This window comes from Kogia breviceps, chromosome 6 (assembly GCF_026419965.1).
Source record: "Kogia breviceps isolate mKogBre1 chromosome 6, mKogBre1 haplotype 1, whole genome shotgun sequence".
NCBI classification, from domain to species: Eukaryota; Metazoa; Chordata; class Mammalia; order Artiodactyla; family Physeteridae; genus Kogia; species Kogia breviceps.
In genome coordinates, this window is record NC_081315.1 from 96579112 (window position 1) to 96599466 (window position 20355).

Sequence of the window (20355 nt, forward strand, 5' to 3'; positions counted from 1 at the left end):
TGCTCTGCAACAAGAGAAGCCACCGCAATGAGAAGGCCACGCGTCGTGATGAAGAGTAGCTCCTGCTGGCCGCAACTAGAGAAAGCCCGTGCACAGCAACGAAGACCCAATGCAGCCAAAAATAAATAAATAAATTCATAAAAAAAAAAAATAAAAGCCCATTAAAATGATGGTGGATTGGTGGGGAGAGGTGGATGTGTTATAAACTCACACACAAAAAGAGGATACTAGAAAAAATTTTTTTTTAAGTTTCAGAAATGTCAAAAGCCGACAGAAGACTGGTGACTGCTGAAGATCACCAGAGGTGGCCACGTGCCAGGCACTGTGGAAAGAGAGCAGCAAGGAGTCATCCGCCCGGTAGAACGCCAAGGATACTCAGTCCTTAGAAACATCAAGTTCAACAGAAGACATTAGGATGACATCTGGGGCTGGACAAAGGAGGACAAACTGAAACACAGAGTGGCCAATACACGCTTTCCCCCAGAATATGAATGCCTAGGCGTTTGCTACCTTCCAGACAAAAACAGAGTTCTTCGAAGAAGCTGAATAAACTGGGAAGAGCCAAGGCGGTGCCGGGTAGGCACTGGCTGCCCACAGCACAGGGCTACATGCTCTGGCACTCAGGCTGGCTTTGGGCCACCCTGCACCCAGCAATTCCAGGCAACTTTAAACTGCCTCACGAATAAATATGAGTAAACAACCGGGCATCAGGTTTTTGAAGAACAAGAGACCAAAATAAACAGCAACGTGACACACAAAAAGGAGATAATTCAGGGAGCGGCAGAGATTTTTTAAAAGTCTAATTAACGTCCTCAGAGAGCTGTGGGAAGATGTCGCATCCACAAAGCAAGAGCACAGCTTTGAGAAATGATTCAACAAATAAGAAAACACTTAGAAATTAAAAGACGGGAGTGCCATAAGACATTCAATAGCATGGTTCAGGTCAAAGATCTCACCCTCCACCCCACCTGGGGTGTGAACTTTATTCTAAAGTTTATTCTAAACTTTATTCTAAAGTTCACACCCTAGACCTTCATTACCAACGTGAACCTTTTTTAAAAATTTATTTATTTATTTATTATTTTTGGCTGCATTGGGTCTTCGTTGCTGCGCATGGGCTTTCTCTAGTTGTGGCGAGTGGGGGCTACTTTTTGTTGCAGTGCGTGGGCTTCTCATTGTGGTGGCTTTTCTTGCTGTGGAGCATGGGCTCTAGGCACGCGGGCTTCAGTAGCTGTGGCACGCAGGCTCAGCAGTTGCGGCTCATGGGCTCTCTAGAGCACAGACTCAGCAGTTGTGGCTCACGAGCCTAGTTGCTCCGTGGCATGTGGGATCTTCCCAGACCAGGGCTCGAACCTGTGTCCCCTGCATTTGCAGGCGGAATCTTAACCACTGCGCCACCAGGGAAGTCCACCAACGTGAACATTTTAAATCTCAATTTAAAGCACCCTGCTCACCAACAACCAGCAACTATCTTTCCAGTGATTTTTCTCCAGTAGCCCAACATTTATCCCACCAAGACTACCACCTACTAGTTCTACCACCTTTCATTGTCTCGCACCTGCTGTGTCCTCACTTCCCTCCTAAATCAGTACAGATTTGAGGTTTATCATTTTAATCATGCCCCTGCTTCAATTTCTTGCCTTCCCTTTGCTCCCTTTCACTCACCAATCCTAGTAAATCAAACTGCTCACCTATTCTGTGCTCCCACTCGAGCAGCTGATCCTGGCTGGAGAATACCACACAGCCATGTTGGCTGGTCTCATTTTAACGCTCCTGGGAATGCTAACCAAGCAGCCCTTAGCACTACTGACAATCCTCCTGCTTCATCAGCCCATTCACGCTCCTACTGTACTAGACAAATGGCTCACAACTATTTCATTATTCTCAAAGCTCAATACCACTTCCCCATCCTTACCTTCAGCTGATGACAGAACATTTCATATTTCCACTAAGATAATAAAAACAATTAGAAGTGAACATCCCCAAGCCCTCATCTGCTCATATACCAGCATCTGTGACCCTTGTCTTGGCCTTCTCTCCTATAACTATGGAGGAACTATTTTTCCAGCTCCTTCCCTGACACACTAAATCCCATCCCCTCTTGAATCCTCTTGCTCTAGCAATCTTCCCTCTCTTTGCCATCTCAACTGTTCCCCTTCAGAAGAACATTCCCATCATATATAAATATGCTCTAATTTCCCCCACTGTAAAAAGAAAGAAAAACCCAATGACTATTTTTAAATGCTGGCCATTCCCTTTACAGCAAAACTCAAGAGACTACATTTGTTGTTTTCTTTGTATCTGCTCTCACTCTGCATCATACCTGCTCCCATGACTCCACAGAAGTGGCTCTCATCAAGGTCACCCATCATCTATTCTGATAATATTCAAATCTATTCCACTTCTGGTCCTCACCTTACTTGACTCAGCAGCATTAGACAACCAATCCCTCATTACTTCTTGCAACACGTCCTTCATTCAGCCTGCAGGACACCCACTCCTTGGTCTTTCTGCCTCTACAGGTTCTTTCGCTACCTCCACATCAACCCCATTTCTAACACTGGAAAGCCCATCACCCAGTCTTCAGATCTCTCCTCTAAGCGCACTAACTATCTCATCCAGGTTCATGGCTTAAAATAATACCAATGTGCTGATGGCTCCCAAATTTACATTTCCAGCCTGGATCCCTCACTTGAACATAATCTCATACAATCAACAACATGCTGGACAGCTCCACCAGGGTATCTAACAGACATTTCAATTTAATATGCCTAATACATTGACCATGTGATCAAAATTAACATCAATAAGAAGAGGTAGACGGACACTGTTTGCCTCTGGATCTGAAACCTTGAGAAGGACACTCCACCAATTATGTAATATTCTAGCCAGGGATGTATAACCTGAATCAAACCATGAACAAAATCAGATAAACCCAAATTGAGGAACATAAAATACATATATATTTCCTATATTCTCCCCCAAGTCTTCCCCATTTCAGTAAACGTTAGTCATACTCTACCAGGTGCTCAGGACCTAAACTTGTAATTATCCGTGACTCCTTTATTTTTACCATCCATACAACCGTTCAGCAATCTTGTTATTTCTACTTTCAAAATATATCCAGGTTCTGACCATTTCTGATTCTGACCACCATTTGTCTCATGGCTTCTGTCCTTGCCCTCATAAAATCTATTCTCAATACCAAGTAAATAACAAAGAGGGATCTCTTTAAACTTAAGTCATATCCTGTCATTCCACTGCTAATAACTCCCTAAGAGCTTATTATACCCAGAGTAAAAGCCACAGTCCTTACAACTGTCTACAGGCTCTACACAACCTGTCCCATCCTCTGTGATCTCTTTCAATTCATCCCCTACAACTCACGTTGTTGTTCAAGTCACTTTAACTGTAGTGGCTCCTTGAGGAGCCACTACATATATGCCAGGCATGCTCCAAACTCAAGGCCTTTATACTTGCTGTCTCCTTTGCTCCCAAAGTAACAGGGCTCACTCCATCCTCTCTCCAACATAACCTTCTCAGTGAGGCCTTCCCTGACCAAAAAATTGCACCCCTACCCCCAGCATGCCCTAGGTCCTCCTTCCCTCATTAGCTTTTCCCACCACTACTTATCACTATCTGACTTGCTGTATGTTTTAATTATTCATTTCTTTATTGTCTGTCTCATCATGTAAGAATATAATATCTATGAAGGCAAGATTTTTATCAGTTTTGTTACTGCTATACCCTCAGCAGCTAGAATAGTGTTTAAAACATAAATGCTCAATAATTGTCTATAATGAATGATAGTGTTGGATAATTAAGTCAAGAAAATTCCACAGGAAATAGAAAAGACAAAGATATTTTAAAAATGAGAGTAAAAATAAAAGACATAGAGGATCAATCCATGAAGTCTAATATCTGACTAACTAGATTTCTAGAACAAAAATCTAGTTAAAAAAAAGGAGAGGGAGAAGAGGAAATTATCAAAATAATAATACAATATAGAATTCAGGTTAAAATGGCATTTTCTTATCCTGAGTACAACAAATGAGAAGACCCACATTCAAAACTCTATTGTGAAATTTCAACATATCAAGGATGAATAAAGCTTTTTGAGAGGAGAAAAAAAACAGCACACAAAGGAATGAGAATCAGAAGCACCAGACCTTCCACTGGCAACAAAAAGGCCAAAATACAATGGAGCAAAGCTTTGAAAGTTCTATGAGAAAATAAATCCCCCTTCATAATCTATACCCAGCCAAAACCATCAATTAAGTGTGGCAGAAGGAGAAAAGACACAAAAGGACACATAAAGCTTTACCCTCACACATCTGTTTTCTAAGTTACTGGAAGATATTTTCCACAAAGTGATTAAATGAACCAAGAAACAGAGGAGATCCTGGAAGTAAGGATCTAACCCATGAAAGCAATGAAGAAAACGCCAGGGCAGTGGCTGCACGAGATGGAGCCTGCACGCAGGCTGGCACAGGCATGGGGAGGCTAACAGAGGAGGCAGTAGGGACAGAGGGAATTCCAGGGGTGTGACACTGCCCCTGAGACAGCGGAGAGCCTGAGGGGAAAGCAGAGTCTAGGAAAGACAGACACACAGAAGAGTAATTTCTCAAAACTGTTAAGTAAAAAAAGGCAGTACAGTCATACAATTTAGAAATATGGAAGTAACCTACAGACCTAAAACCAGAAATAGTTAAAAGCATTCCCTCTGGAAAGAGGACCTGGGGTGAGAATGGGCGGGACAGGAAAATACCACTTTAATGTGTGAAACTGCTGTGCTATTGGATTGTTTTAATCATGTAAAGGTATAATTTTGATAAAAACTTAAAAACTCATTTTTAGACAATCACAACAATTTGCTAGGTTCTTATTTATAAGTAAAAAGTAAAACATTCTCAAGTCAGTAATTCCAATATTCAAGTATCCCCAATACTTACTGAAGAAGTTCATTTGCCTTGAGTATGAAGGAACCCACTGCAGTAATAGCATCTAAAAGGAAGTAAATAAATAAATACCATTTGTCAAATAAGTAAAGTGGATTTAATGCATTCTATTGAGGAATTAAATTACCACCTTCAATTCCTGAAGCATCTAGTCCAAGAGGTTCATATTTTTGCTTCCATGAAGCCATTCCTTTCAGTTCACTCAAATGGTATAATAAAGACTCTGAGCCACTATCAAAAATAGAGCAGAAATACCATCATCAAGGTGGCAGGCAGCTACCATCTTGCTTGAATATTTCTAAGTTTTCAAAAATAAAAACTGAAAGTAACGTTTTCTTTCTATGAGAAATAATTATTTCTCAAAATTATTTTGAAAAGCTGTAGAAGAATCATTTGCTTGTCATGACTAGTGAGATGAATATATGACCACAAGATTAAACTTTGTAAGATCAAATTATGCTCGACAGTTAGTCCTGGCACTTTTAAGATAGTCATATGGTCATATTGTTCACTCAACAGCTATGGTATTTAACATTCAACAAATATTTATTAAGCTCCAACTTTAGGTCCAGCACTATGCTAAATGCTGGGGACTTAACGGTGAACAAAACGAAAGGGTCCTCATGACATTGCCAGTCTAACGGGGGAGACAGTCATAACCATACAATCAGACAGTATATCATTCCAACTACCATAAATGCCTAAAAGGAAAAACACCAGGTGCAGGTCTAACAGAAGAACCTGATCTAATCTGGGGATTAGAAAAGGCTTCTCTGAACAAGTGAGATTTGAGCTGAGAGCTAGAGAATGCAAGTGAAGAACAGGGTGGGAGTGTTCCAGAAAGCAAAAGGGCTGTACAAAAGCCCTGGGTAGGAGAAAAACTGTCTGTCAAGTTTGAGAAGGCCACCAGTGTAGGTGAAGCAGATAGGCAGCCATCCAAAGGTATTAGTCCTAAGAAATGGGAAGGCACTGGAAGTTTTTAAGTAAGAGTAACATGATCAGATCCACTGTGGAGAATATATTTGAGGGGCATAGTGTGGACTGGAAGAGACCAGGCTAGAGGGTCCTAAAGTGATCAAAGCGGGAGGTAATATAGTAAGGCCCAGGGTCTCAGCTAAAGAAATTTATCAAAATTTAAGTCAAACACTGAACATCTACCTGCAAACTGCTTCACTGAGGTAGCTGTAGCTAGAAACAGCATGAGACTTGAAGACCTGGGACAGTCTTGGCTCTGATACTTAATAACTTTGGGTCAGCCATATATAACCATTCTGAACTTCAGTTTCTTCTAAATGAGGATAATCATAACCAACACCTTGCCAAGGAGTTAAATGCAAAAATATATACATGCTTTTACATAACATATAAAATGATATACAAACTTACTTAATTTCACCACTCAAAAAAGGGTATATGCCCTATTCAAGACATACCTCATGGCTGTCTGGGTGAGATAAAAGCCCAGACAGGGCCTCGGGTGGTGAAAAGATGTTGGAAAGTTATTTCATAAAGCAGAATTACCATTATTGATTCTTTAAATCTTGGGCACTTCAAGAGTCCCCTCAAATGATAATGCAACAATTTTAGCCAGAAGGGGCTCAAACAGAGAATGCCAGATGATGAAAAGAAGGTTGCAGAAAGAAGACCAGTGCCAAGTACGTGTAGATGCAATACCAAAAGATTCTACATCACCTTCATACCTCTGTAAGTGACTTATAACCAATTTTTGTATACTGGAATATGATGACTCTATAGATTGGCCAAGCTTTTTTAAGCCCTAATTAAGAGAAAAAAAAGTATTCAGCATACAAGTAAGACACTATATGCCAATCTAAAAAAAATTAAGAATGTGTTCATAGCCATTAAAATACAAAGATAACTGCACCTTTACTGTTAACTGGTTCATTAAGAGGGTCTGAAGTTCAGCACTAGAACGAAAAAGAAGGTATTTTTTTAGTCTTCTCTATTCAAAATCTGAATGCATCATTTAAAACGTTTAAATTTCAAAGAACAAGATTTTTAAACAAAATAAATAAAAAGAAATAGCCCAACAAAAATTAAGACTTTGTTTTACTCACAAAGAAATGGACAAAACAGGAAACAATAAAGTCTAGGAACAGACTGAAGTAGATATAAGGATGTACTATACACTAAAATGGTATTTCACATCAGTAAGAAGAAGGTGTAATACTCAATGAATTATACTGGGCAATTACCTAAACACTGAAAAAAAAAGAAGTTAGTCTTCCACAGCATATGACCAAATAAATCACATCTGGAACATGGAAATGGAATAAAAACATAAACCACAAAAAAATCTCTGGAGGAAAATACAGATCTTTGAACACGTAATATAGGAAAGATCTTTTTAAGAATAATGTTAAGGCAAATACAATAAAGGAAAAGATTGATTTGGCTACATAGAATTTTAAAATTTTTATCCATTTAAAAAGTACATATATAATATATTTACATATATTATACATACACTCAGAATGATCACATTTACGTAAAAAGTAAATAAGTGAATAAAAAAGCCTAGAAAAACATATACTACTTTTTTGGTCTTTGTGAACCAGAATTTTCTATTTTTTTTTTACAATAAATGTGAATTGCTTTTGAAATAAATTACTTTAAAAAGAGAAGGAAAAGCAAGAGTACCTAATATGAGCTCATTACCTTGCTTTCCCCCACAACAGCAAGTCCATGAATTCATCTTGCACTGAGGTGGTTGTATTCTTTTCCTACAGAAAGATCAATAAAATCATAATAGGTATTTTTAAAATTATAAGCATATTTATTCAAAATTACAGGAACATGACTCCCTTTCTTACCCTCAACCTTCTCTAAAATTCATATTTAAATTGATTATCTGAATAGCAGTTACAGGAAAACAACCAGTCAGCTCTTCCAACTACTGTCCTTAATCCCCAAGCCCTACCAACTCCACTTCACAATCCTGTCCCCACCTAAGTTGTACGAAGGGGAAGAGCTGGTGTATCGCTCTCTGAGATAATAGTATGAGGTTAGACCAAACCGTCTGAAAGAAATCATGATCTGAGCCTTTTACAAAACAGACTGATTTTTCTCATGTCCTTCATGAAGTAAATAAGGATAATGTGCATTCTTTAACATCTTCCATGGGAAACTCCAGGTATATTACCTGCACAAATTTCGTGAGACGAGAATCCATCTGCATCAATATTTCTTCCCATGCTTCACACATACATGTCAGTGACAAATTTATATACTATTAACAAGAAGAAAAAAACATTAAAGTAGCAAAAAATATTTAAGTCAACATGCTAAATAATACATGTTTCTTACTGTCAACTGTTTTGAAGAAATCCAAAATTTACTATAAATCACTTTTAACTCAGTTAAGCCTGAGAAAGAAAAGACCATAGCTAACACTTGATAATCACTTAACTATCAAACTTTCTCAAATTCAATTTTTATCTGGTATAACAGATATTTTCCAGCTTTTTAACATATAAGATGCATTTTATATACATTAACTGTCAAAACGCTGACTGGTCAACTATTCAATTTTCAAACAGTATCCTTTTAAAAAGACACTAATCTCCAGAAATCTTTGACATGAAGTACATTAGTGACTGTGACAGACTGATAAAAGAAGGCCACAGTTCTTGTAGCTCCTCTATGCAGATGTAGACTCAATTTCTCCAGTCCTTCAATCCGGGCTGGCCTTGGGTCTTAGTGTGACCAAAGCAGAAGTTTAAGGCCCCAGAAGGTTTTGCATGCTTCCACTTGCACTCTTGACACCCTTGCCGTGGCCACCACTTCATGAACAAGCCTGGTCCAGCCGGTTGGGAGGTGAGGAATGTGCAGTCCAGACAAAGCCATCACAGCTATGGGACACTTGGACCAGCCAGCTGACCACCAATGTACGACCAAGCCCAGTCCCGAATAGCTGAACCTGGCCCAGAACAACAGTACCTTCTAGCTGAGCCCAGCCCAAATCATAGACTAAAACACCAATCACAAGCTAATTTGGGGTGCATTTATCATGTACAAAAGCTAACTGATATGATGTTTTCCATACCACTTTATTTGCAAAAAAACTTTTAAAATTCCAAAATATTGTTTTATTTATAAGAATGTTTAAAAAGGTTTAAACTACTTTTTTCTTTTCCTTTGGAGAAATAGAGATGGGTGAGAGTAGATTTTCAATTAAATTTCTTTTTCTTGCTTTAATGGACATTATAAACTTGTCTCTCAGACTAGACACCTCCGCCACATACAGTGGGCTTTAAGAAGTAAGATTTTCAAGTTTTTTATTTACAGAACATTAGAAATTTATAGTAAACAGTCACATAAAACAAGCTGTAAATAAATACCTGTAAAAGAGCTGAAATGTGAGTAAACTTTCTGGCCATTCGAGTTACTTCAGGTAAGAAAGAGTACAATAGATTGGTTTCAAGCTGTCAAATCAAAATAATAAAGTAAGTCACAAGCAGACATATTTACTTTTTTTAAAGAAGAGTCAAGGTCTAACTACATATCAGAAAGACTATGCCAGAATTCTGCTCCTTTTGAGCATAACGGTTTGGAGAGTAACAGAATATAATCTTAGGATTTTCTAATCTGCAGTGTATAACTATGCACAGATCACCCTCTCAAGGTTAGCAACCCCTTCTACATAATTAGAATAAATGTAATAATCTATTTTATAACACTCTTATGAGGAATTTTTTAAATGATCACAAATATCTGTAAAAAATTTTAAAGGAATTATAGTTATTGATGAATACAAGTGAAATATCTTTTACAATGGTACATGAATTATCTCAATAAAGTTGTTTTAAAAATACCTATTACAAATTTCACATAATTAGTGAATCATTTTATTACAGCACCAAATGCAATCCTGGAAATCACGTTTTCACAGAACCTTAAGATGAAGAGCAAATATGAACAACTGTTCCAGCAAATGTCAGGAAGTTAAGAGTTCTCTGATGTTCTGAATACAACGAATGCTGGAAGGCATCACATGCCTCACATCTTGCATCTTTTCACCCTATTTTTGTTTGAGAGTTCATGCATACTTAGGCTAAGTGGCTGGGTTATCTGAGATGAAATTTTAGGGAAGATTTTCTTGAAGACAAGGCTACAATCTAAATACTCTACAGGAGCCCAGTTTCCACAATCTATGATACAAACAGCACACAATGAAGAAGGTTCTTCCCAACATTAAGTAGTCATCTTACACAAGAGGCAATGTGTTAGTTAAGAGCACCAACTCTGGAGCCAGACTGTGCAGCATCACTTTCCAAAGCTCGCCAAGCAAATTACAGCTTGTGTGCCCATTTACTCAACTATAAAATGGGGATAATAATAGTACCTACCTATTAGGTTATTGTGAGGATTCAAACGAATTATACTGAATCACTCAGTACTGGGCACATATTAAACAATTACTAAATATTAGCGTTTATTATTATTAGGGTCAGAATCCTAAGAAAACACTTGGTACAAAGATGGAACTGGTAGAGCAATGAGTTAATATGGTCATTAATAGACCATATTAATTATGCTGTGCCATTGGAATAGTAAGGTATTCACCAGTAAGACTCTATATATGTCTTAGAAGCTCCAAGTCGATTTTTTTTGCTTTGTTTTGTTTTAATGACCATTAGAATCCAGTGAAATGGATAATAAAAAACTATAAACCTTTAAAAATATATATTTACCCTCTACTGCTATTAGGGTCCAGTACTCACCTGAAAGTACGAAACTTCTGGGGCACCACTGACGGAAACTTCTGTGACCACTGACAATGATTTCAAATCACTCGACAGACATAATGCAAGACAAGTACCAACAATCTGTAAAACAGTCAAATCTCCATTATATTTAGTGTTATTGCTAGACTGCATCTGCTTCCAATATAGGAGGCAAATATTCAGAGCTCTAAAAAGCAGAAACACATGCCTGGCTCCTGCCACACACATGGCACATGAAGGCATGTGTCCTCTTAGTTGCAAGGACACAAACACACACCCCCCAACAAGGGGCCCAAACTAAGTGTTGGAGAACTAACATTCCCACAGAGCCTATAACATTTTCTACCCTTTTAGGGAACTGTAAGAATAAGAAGAAAAAGATACGAAGAAGACCGAGACTGAGCATAAGATTGCTTCTGATGACGTTTATCAAATTCCAATCACAAAGTGTAGCTCTTAAACACCACAAGACTAGAAAAACATTAAATCATAATCCAGTGTTAATCTTTTTGTTAAGAAAAAAAATTTCTGACTAATTCCACTAAGAGCCCCTGATCTTCATAGACATCATATCACTATTCTTAGTAGGAAAATTATCCTTTTAACATTTAAGAACAAATAATTCCAATAAATGAAATTAAGAAAAAAAGTAATGTTTTATTTTTTTTCCATAAATCAGTCAGCTGCTATATTCTAAGAGAAACAAAAAGGAAGATTTTAAAGAAAAACTTACGCCAGTGACTCGAGCAATTTTGAACATTCCATAAGCATACAGCTCAATAAATGCAGAGCTTCCTCCAAGGACAAGAATATTAAGCCTAATTAAAAATAATGCAACAAGCTGAGGACAACAGAGAGGAGCGAGTTCTTAAACCAAGACATGCTCCTGCCCTCACATAATCTGTATGTTCAAGCCTCCTTGTGGCGGAACTGAATCTCGCAACAAATTCACCAAGACTCAATCACATTGGGCTTATTCCTTTCTTTCAAAGGAACAACATAAATTTCATCCAGCCTAAAAAACATCAGTTTACAGTAAAATAAGAATATATTATTTTAATGATGATTATATTTGTATACTCTCAATAACAAAATCATCTCTTTTCCATTTAATATAAAGCGTCAACAGTTTTATCATGGCTCTGATGCTAAGTGCATTAAGTGAGCTTAAAGAACTTGAACATTTAAATTTTAGAAACTCTAGCATTTCCACCCCCCTTTACTTTTTAAATAAAAGTACATCATAATATTACACTTGACACAACCAAGTATCATAGAATAAGAACGAGTAAATAACAGATATTGTCTGTTTATTGTTCAGAGGTATTTGTCAGCAATGAAACAACATGACAAATAAGGAAATTATCCTTGGAACTTTGGTCTAAAAACTGCCCCAAATATCAAATTTAAGAAAATAAGACTTGTTAAATATTTAAGATATCTGCAAGATTTACCTGACATCTCCCAAAAGCTTAATAATTTCATCAGAATTTTCTTCACTAAAATATAAAAATAAATTGGGTTACTTTAACTATATCTTTCAAATAATAAAAGATTATCTTACTTGCAAAGAAAAAAGGCATATCTTACCTAAATATTTTTGAGGTGTTGCTATAACTAGAAAAAAACCAGAAATGCATTTTTTAAAACACATGAGAAAATTGTCATAGCGTTAAAAGGAAAGAAATCTGCAAGATTAATTCCAATGAAATTAAACTCTGATAACTTACTTTTTTGGCAGTGTAGGAAGTTTAGGTAAGAGAAGATTTGATTCATCCTCAGAATTATAAAAGGACGTTAGAACACTAAAAAGGTGAAAACAAAACAAAAACAAGTATTATAAAAACAAAGATTCTACTTTTCTTTCCATCCAAAAATACTAATTTTTTTAAATGCCCAATTTTATACATCACACATTACCAAGTAAACAGATGCCACACACAGTTTACCACTGTAAAATAGTCACTATAACAATCACAAACAAGAAATAGAAAAGTTGGAATTTCTTCATTTACTTATAACTTTATTTCTGGGAAAAAAAATCAGCCTACCCACTTTACATTTAGAGGGAAACTTGTTTGTACGCACAAATGAGTTTTTTCCCCACTTTACATTTAGACGAACAAATATTTATAAACAATTTTCTCAGCATATGAAATGTATTCAAATGTATTCAGTATCAGCACCAGACACAGACTGACTTAACTCTCCTCTAAGAACCAACACTGAACATATGAACATATGAGTTCCAAGAGTAACTGTAAAGAACACTGAAATTATTATATAATGTAATGATGGCTTCTATAGCTTACATACATATGAAGATGTAAAAACCCAGCAGGTACATAAGATGACACCACATATTTTAAAAGTCTTATTTATCCCCCCCCCCCTTTTTTTCAATCCTACCTCCAAATATGGCTGGGAATAAATGAGTAAGAAGGTGAAAAAGTAGTGTCCTGAGAGACTCTGGAATCTCCACATAATATTTCTGAACTCTTAATGGAAAGTGTGTTAGGAATACACTTAGCAGGTAACTGGACTGGGATAGAAATTACATGGTATATTCTGTTCCTCTAATCTTCTATGAATTCACATGACCATTTACAACCTTTGATTATTTGATGATGGATTAATCACTGTTTTATCTACAGTGAATTTCAAACCCCAGGCTAGACCTTGTTATCTAATGCTTTACAGTCCCTTCCTTAGGAAATATGTCAGTTAATAATCAGGATTTACAAATTCATTTGATATTAACTTAAACCTTAATTAGAATGGAAAGAAAATTATCGTATTTCCTCAAAAAAGAAACTTTTATTTTCAGTATTCACTAAGTCCATTGATCCTTTAAGCCATCTTTACTGCAAACCTGGCATAGTACTTGACTTCACAGACTAAGGCAAAATTTTTTGCACAAAATAAGGAAACTATAGGGACCATGAACACAAAAGAACCCAATCAGCATCAAAACAGAATGCTCAATTCAGCATTTTTTGTACTCTAAGAATATTTACTGAGACACAAAAGCACAAAGCTCCAGGTGAAATATATGATGAAAAGGAAAACAGAACCTCAATTTGCTAATCAATAATTTTAATTAATATTCCTTGAATGTATAAGTCATCGATATAAACTGTTAAAAATAACTGAAAAGAAAAATCTTGGCCATTGAGGCATTACTGCTCCAATAAGAAAAGAGATTTTGGGCTTCCCTGGTGGCGCAGTGGTTGGGAGTCCGCCTGCCGATGCAGGGGATGCGGGTTCGTGCCCCAGTACGGGAGGATCCCACATGCCGCGGAGCGGCTGGGCCCGTGAGCCATGGCCGCTGGGCCTGCGTGTCCGGAGCCTGTGCCCCGCAGCAGGAGAGGCCACAACAGTGAGACAGTGAGAGGCCCGCGTACCACAAAAAAAAAAAAAAAAAAAAAAAAAAGAAAAGAGATTTTATCAAGAGAATAAAAACCCAACAGAGCATTAAAAAAACTGCATCTTGATAAGCTTAAAACAAAAAGTTAAATGCAATGTACACATACTCAACACCCAGATACTCCTAAGTTTCCACTTTTAAAAAATGAGAATTTCAAAAACATCCTACTGTGACTACTGGGGTTTTTCTTTTTTTTATTACTCAACCTGCTCTCGACGGTCACTTCCATCCAATGCATACAAGAAACTGGAGCCTCCACAGAAAAAGAGTGCAAGCTTTCAGGTTTTTCTACATCACACAAAACGATTTTCTTGGTGTCAGCAAGAGCAAAGGCCAAAACTAAAGAAGAAATAATCAGAATAAGTTAGTGTAATATTTGAGAAAAATGGGTATTTCATTGCTTCCCCAATTTTACTATTTTAAATACATCATAATCATAGAAATGATTTAACCCCCAAATCCTTGCTTTAAATAATTAAAAAACTAAAAGATATCTTTGCATATAGTTATGCTGTTACCTCCGCTTATTTTCAAATGCTCAAACTTTCACGAGCAATCTACTACTTTCTCGCGTACTGTTCTTAACATCTTACATATCAGAGCCTCTAGGCTGGAACCTTGAGGCCAAGCAGAAAATACAGAACAGGCATCAACAAATAAACAATAATATCGTTATCACCAAGACATATTGGTCCCCATCTAAAAGCTGAAAAGTGATTCCATCTGCTTGGTTCTTGGAAGGTTTTTTATTTCTAACCCTTAATGAACAGGGCCATCAAATACTGATGGGTCTTCTTCCTTTCACTGTGGCTGAATTATCTAGTATAGTTTCTCTACATAAGTCATTAACATCTTCCTAACATAGCAAATTGAAGAATTTCTAAATAGAGGGCTGTGAGTTTCACTGTCTACCAATATATGCAGCTTTGCTAGATGTGAGGCAATCCTAGTCTCCTCTTCTTCAAAACAATTTAAAGCAATCTTGAAATAATCATTACAAAAAAACCCCCTATTTTACTGTTGAAAATCACAAGACATTTTTTAATGATAAAAATATCATCTACTTAAATACATTTTCACACACACTGACTTTCATGATTTTTGAGATCGTGGCATTTTTGGATGAATAGTGCAAGATCTCAAATTATTACTTACAAAAGTTCTCTAATTTTACACATACTTTGTTTTTATGTAAATGATGAAACAAGAACGGAGCAAAATGAGTACAGACAAAAATAGTTGTTATCTGTAAAGTGATAGGCTTTCAGGGCATTTTTACATACTTATATTTATCTAGAAAAAAAGCAAGCAATGAGGAGTACATATAATTTTACAAAAACAATTCTTTTTTTAAGCATCAATGATACAGATGAACTTAAGCTGTATGACTTGTAGCATTGTCCTCTGTTGACGGGACATGTACAACAGCTCAAACAATGACTGTCCTTGTAACAACACATGGAAGAGGTGAGTTCAGTCCTCAGAGCTACGATGCAGCAAGCTACAACATACAGGGCACCAAGAGGAGTAAGATCACACAGAAGTTGCAGGAAGTGGGTCAGAACTGACAGTCCTTCAGGTGAGGTAAGAAAATGTGCAGAGAATATTTATGAGCCACACACATTTAATGCTAAAACACATTCTGGGGAGAAAAGGGCCATGATGGCACTGAACTGACTAATGAGTGACAAATGAAGCTTACGGCAAACAGTGCAGGACAACACGATAGCGAAAGAACAAAACCAAAGTACTCTGTATATTCCCATCAAATTTCTTTTCAGCCTTATCTTTGCCAAGAAGTCAGATTTCATTTTAGAGATACCTTTGCCAAGAAACAAGATGGCAGAATTAATCTGAGTTCTATGAAAACACTTTAAAGCATTTGAAAAAACAAAGTTCCCAAATTTGGAATTCTAGTATATAAGAATAATAAACTCTTTCTGGAAATAAGTTCTCTTTACAGAATACTCCTTCTGAAAAACAAAAATGTAGTTTTTACAATACTATCATTACGTTTGCCATCTGGTCTCCAAGCCAGACAGGTCACCTCCTTTCCTGTATTTTCATTTGGAGGAAAACTCCAAACTCGATGAAAACTTGCGAGTCGATGTAGTAAAACCTGAGACAAAACAGATATAATGGCAAATAATAAAAAATCCGTTTCCAAAAGTAAAATAAACCTAGATCCCCACTATAAAATTTTTTAAAAATCATTTCAAGTACAATATTTAGCTATCAGAAGAAATTCGAAGACAAAAGTGTCTGAATGAACCTAAGGTATTTTCAAAGAAATGGGTGAAACAGGTCTAATTTAACCCTGTACCCTATACATTTCCTAACTTCCATGTCAATAAGAGACTTATCTTTTAGAAAGGAATAGGCTGTCCAAGAAGATAACGAAAAAAGCAATAAAGGACACAAACAGAACTAGAAAGGCAGCTGTATAAGATCAAGTAACACTAAACTTGGAATCAGACAATTTCAGCTGTGTCACTTACTGGCCAAGGATCTCAGACAAGTCTCTTAGTCATTCTACATTTCCATTTCCACTGGGTATATTCCCACCTTGGAGGATCAAGATGATGCCCTGGAGCTCCTTGTGCTTCAAAAGTAAAACTGTGCCTACTCTATCCTCTATACTACCGGTAGAAGTGAAGAAAAGGCCTGGAACTGCATGTGCTCTTGAAGATTCCCCCCCCACACACACACCTTCTTAGTTCCCTGCACTCATAGCTTTACCACTCCCTGCCTTATCTCATAGCATCCTTCCTTCACTCTTGGTTACAGGGAAGCCAGGACTCCCAAGGAATCGCTCATCCCCGAGACCCAGTGCTCTTTTCTGAGCCCATCTCTGACATTCCTTACTTCTGAAACCCTTCCTCTGTGCCCTCTGGAATTCATAGTCAGGTATCAAAATCCCCTGTATCTTCACTGTCTTCCCTGAAATGTACTTCTCACCTGAGGACACTGCTTCCCTACAGGATTCTTAGGTGGTGGCGTTTTGCACACCATGTCCCCTGTACTACTACTGGGCTAGGAGATGAAGATTTCCTCCTTGATTCCATTTCTGGCTGGTTTTTCTTCTCTTCTCTAAAATCCCCTAATTTTGAATAACTTTGAATCATATGCAATCAGACCATACCGCCTGCTATCCCTCTTAACTGCAGTCACCTATAGACTCCTAGGCCAGCCCCCCACCGCCCCCCATCCCTGGGAGATTTGGACTCCTGTCTGGCTCACTCATGCTTTCCAACACTACTCATCATCATTCTTGGTGATTTCAAGAGATACAGTGTCCTGGCTTTTTGGTGCTCCACTACCTCTTCTTCAATGATCACATCCTCTACCTCACCTCAGTCACTCCCAGGGTCATGCCTGTGACCTTGTTATTACCAACAACTACAAATGCTGCCATAATCTTCAGTTGCAAACCTCCCACTTTCCATCACCACCTGTATCTCTCCTGCTCATCTCAGATACCCAACTTCAATTCTTCAACCTCACCAAGACATACAAGCCATTGACTCTACCACCGACCAACTCACTGTCCCTCACCTGACATGTGACCTCACTTCCCTACTTAATCAGGTTACAATCCAAAGTTCATCATTACAATCATTCCTCTCACATATAACTTCAACCCCCTTGCATCCCTCTTGCTTTGTCACAGTTAGTCACAACAACTCTGGTTAAACCCAACCATGCCTGCACTCATACAGCTGAACAGAAGAGACATACAACCATGCTCACTAGTTTCACTACAAAATCACTAACCTCATGTGGCTCTTAATACTGACGAACAATCCTACCAAGTTTCACCAGTCCACTTGTCAGCTTTTTCATACCTCTCTTTTCTCCTCAAAATTCCAATATTTTCTTTTCCATCCTCACTCCTAAACAGTGCCCCTTCTTCCTCACTGAGAAAACAGAAGCAACAAATGCCCAAAATTGATTACATCTATCCGTCTGATCACAGTGATGCTCCTATTCTCTCCCTTCTCTCCTACTGTTGTGGCTGTACTAACTGCACTCCTGTCAGGGCAGTGTTCCCAAACACCCTGGCAGTGGAGGGAGACTAGAAGATTTCATAGAGGGCCTTGAGAAAGCAGATATCAATACCCTGGCAACGAGGTCAAGACAGTCAACACAGTTTTGCAGGCTGCTAAGTTTCCCTGACTGCTAAGTTCTCTTTACCACCTAGTTTCCAAGGTTGGCTGCACACCACACAACTCTCACCTGGCCAGATAACTATCAGGAAACCTGCCAAAAGGCCAAAGGAGTAAAGAAGCCAAGGTGAAGGTTTCCTTACAAAATGGCTGCCAAGTAACTAAAAACTCTCAGCAGAAAGTTACAACCCGGTTACACTTGATGAGTGTAATACAATGTGAACTAGAAATGCTAACTGACAACACTCATGCACATCCCATCAGAAATCCAGTGATGGCTATCCAACCCATTCTGTATAACTTGGACAACAGAATAAAGATTCTTAAACATCCTCTGTGGCAGCTATAGACACGCACATTCGCAGCTCAAGTCTGACAATAACTCATCTTTCTTCTGCCTAAACTGCAAGTAAACTAACTGCAGAGTCTGTGGACCTACTACTATGTCTAGCTCATGAGTGACACATGAGCCTTTAGAAAGCCCATTTAACAAATAACTGAAAGTCTTGGGGATGCAGGACTGTATGACTGCGTTAAGCTGCATGAAAACTGTTGTTCTGGCCATAAAATGCGGGAGGTGGGCGTATAAATGACCTTTCCCGTATGTGGCCCCTTAGGTTCACTTAAAGTTTTCAGCAGGGCTGGAGGAAGGGGCGGGGTACACAGGTGGCCCGGGCTCGGTGTCCTCGGGGCTGCACGCCGGCTCACTCACCTCGCCCGCCGTATTGGCCAGAGCAATGAGATCCCGCTTGGGTGACCAGACCAGGAAGATGATCTCCTGCGGTAGCTGCTTCTCTCCCACCACCCGGAAGGACGGGAAACAGGTCGGGAAACGCAACATGGGGGCGGCCCTGCAACGACACCCTTAATCAGAGGCCGGCAGGGGCGGGGGCCCGGCCGCCCCGGGGCCCCTCTGCCCGGGCCCGGCGCCGGCGCCGCCTCCGCCCCCGGCCCTTCGCACAGAGCCTGCATGGTGGAGGTACCTGCCAGATGCCCCACGGCAGCCAACGCGACACGAGCGGCCTCTGCCTTCCGTTCTCCTCGAGCACGTCAGCCGCCGCCGCCGCCGCCGCCGCCGCCGCGCGCGCGCGCGCGCGTTCCAGGCACTTCCGGTAGCCGGACTTCCTCGCGAGAGCACGGAGGAGTGGTCTCGAACCGCGGGAACCTCTTCGATAGTTTCTAAGCCGGACTTCCTCGCGAGAGCACGGAGGAGTGGTCTCGAACCGCGGGAACCTCTTCGATAGTTTCTAAACCAGTGGGTCTCAGCCCTGGGTCCTCAGTAGAGAGGTTTACTTTTTGTTTTTTGTTTTTTGAAAAACCCTGCCCTGGCAGCCCCCCAGACGATTAAAAGAGAGTTACGGAATGGAACCAATATTTATTAAAACGCTCTAGGTGCTGCCACTTTGCAGCCAAGGTAGGAGAGTCCTACTCTAAAACCTCTGACATAGGCAAATATTTTGATTCTTTATCCCATGCCTACAACTTATTAGTAGTAGTAGACCCCACCATAATAAATGAGGACTGTGGGCTCAGCCAGGATTTGTCCCGTAGCTATTAGAGCATCTACTACGTGAAGGAGCCTGAGCTACACAAATGCACGGGACAGAGGCTCTGCCCTGTAAGGTTCACAGGTCAGCCTGGCGGGTTATGTGAATGAGAACCCATCTGATGCTTCTTGTTACACATTTAAATGTGTTAACTTGTTTAAAAGTTTCCACACGTTATGAACCTGGTTAAGAAAATGTGACAGTATCATCCTGTGATCCTTGATCTTAGTCTGTGGTAGAAAGCCATCTACCTTTCACTTCTTTTACTTGTTCAAAGTAGAAAGGAGGCAGGATCTTCAACTTGAAACAAGCCCTTGCCCTCTGGATCTAGCCCCTGGGACGAAGGTGACAGAGGTAGACTCATTCATTCAGCAACAAATATTCGAAGAACTCTTTTGTGCCAGGCTATTTGCAACTCCTGATGTTTACCCTGCTTCCTGAGATAGGCTTTTTCCGCTGCTTTTTCTGCAAACAATTTAGCATGTCCCCCAAATTCACGCACAGGCAGTA

The 20355-nt window shown here is 39.0% G+C and overlaps 1 protein-coding gene across 3 annotated transcripts in view; it reads right to left on the reverse strand.

Moving 5' to 3' along the window:
• The window catches only part of ANAPC4 (anaphase promoting complex subunit 4), a 41865-nt gene extending 22465 nt beyond the window's left edge, over positions 1-19400 (reverse strand). Inside the window, exons 1-16 of one of the 3 annotated variants that reach the window (XM_059065948.2) lie at positions 19282-19400; positions 19011-19149; positions 16146-16251; positions 14339-14471; positions 12436-12510; positions 12296-12322; positions 12160-12204; positions 11439-11523; positions 10703-10807; positions 9320-9403; positions 8122-8208; positions 7638-7702; positions 6844-6886; positions 6659-6735; positions 5089-5189; positions 4953-5004 (exon numbers count right to left, since the gene is read on the reverse strand). In XM_059065948.2, coding sequence (XP_058921931.1) covers positions 4953-5004; positions 5089-5189; positions 6659-6735; positions 6844-6886; positions 7638-7702; positions 8122-8208; positions 9320-9403; positions 10703-10807; positions 11439-11523; positions 12160-12204; positions 12296-12322; positions 12436-12510; positions 14339-14471; positions 16146-16251; positions 19011-19139 — 1214 coding nt within the window. In that variant the 5' untranslated portion in view covers positions 19140-19149; positions 19282-19400. Of the gene's footprint in view, positions 1-4952; positions 5005-5088; positions 5190-6650; positions 6736-6843; positions 6887-7637; positions 7703-8121; positions 8209-9319; positions 9404-10702; positions 10808-11438; positions 11524-12159; positions 12205-12295; positions 12323-12435; positions 12511-14338; positions 14472-16145; positions 16252-19010; positions 19150-19281 lie in introns of all 3 variants that reach the window. The other 2 variants (XM_067036324.1, XM_067036325.1) reach the window with 2 other exon arrangements.
• Between the last annotated feature and the right edge of the window lie 955 nt (positions 19401-20355).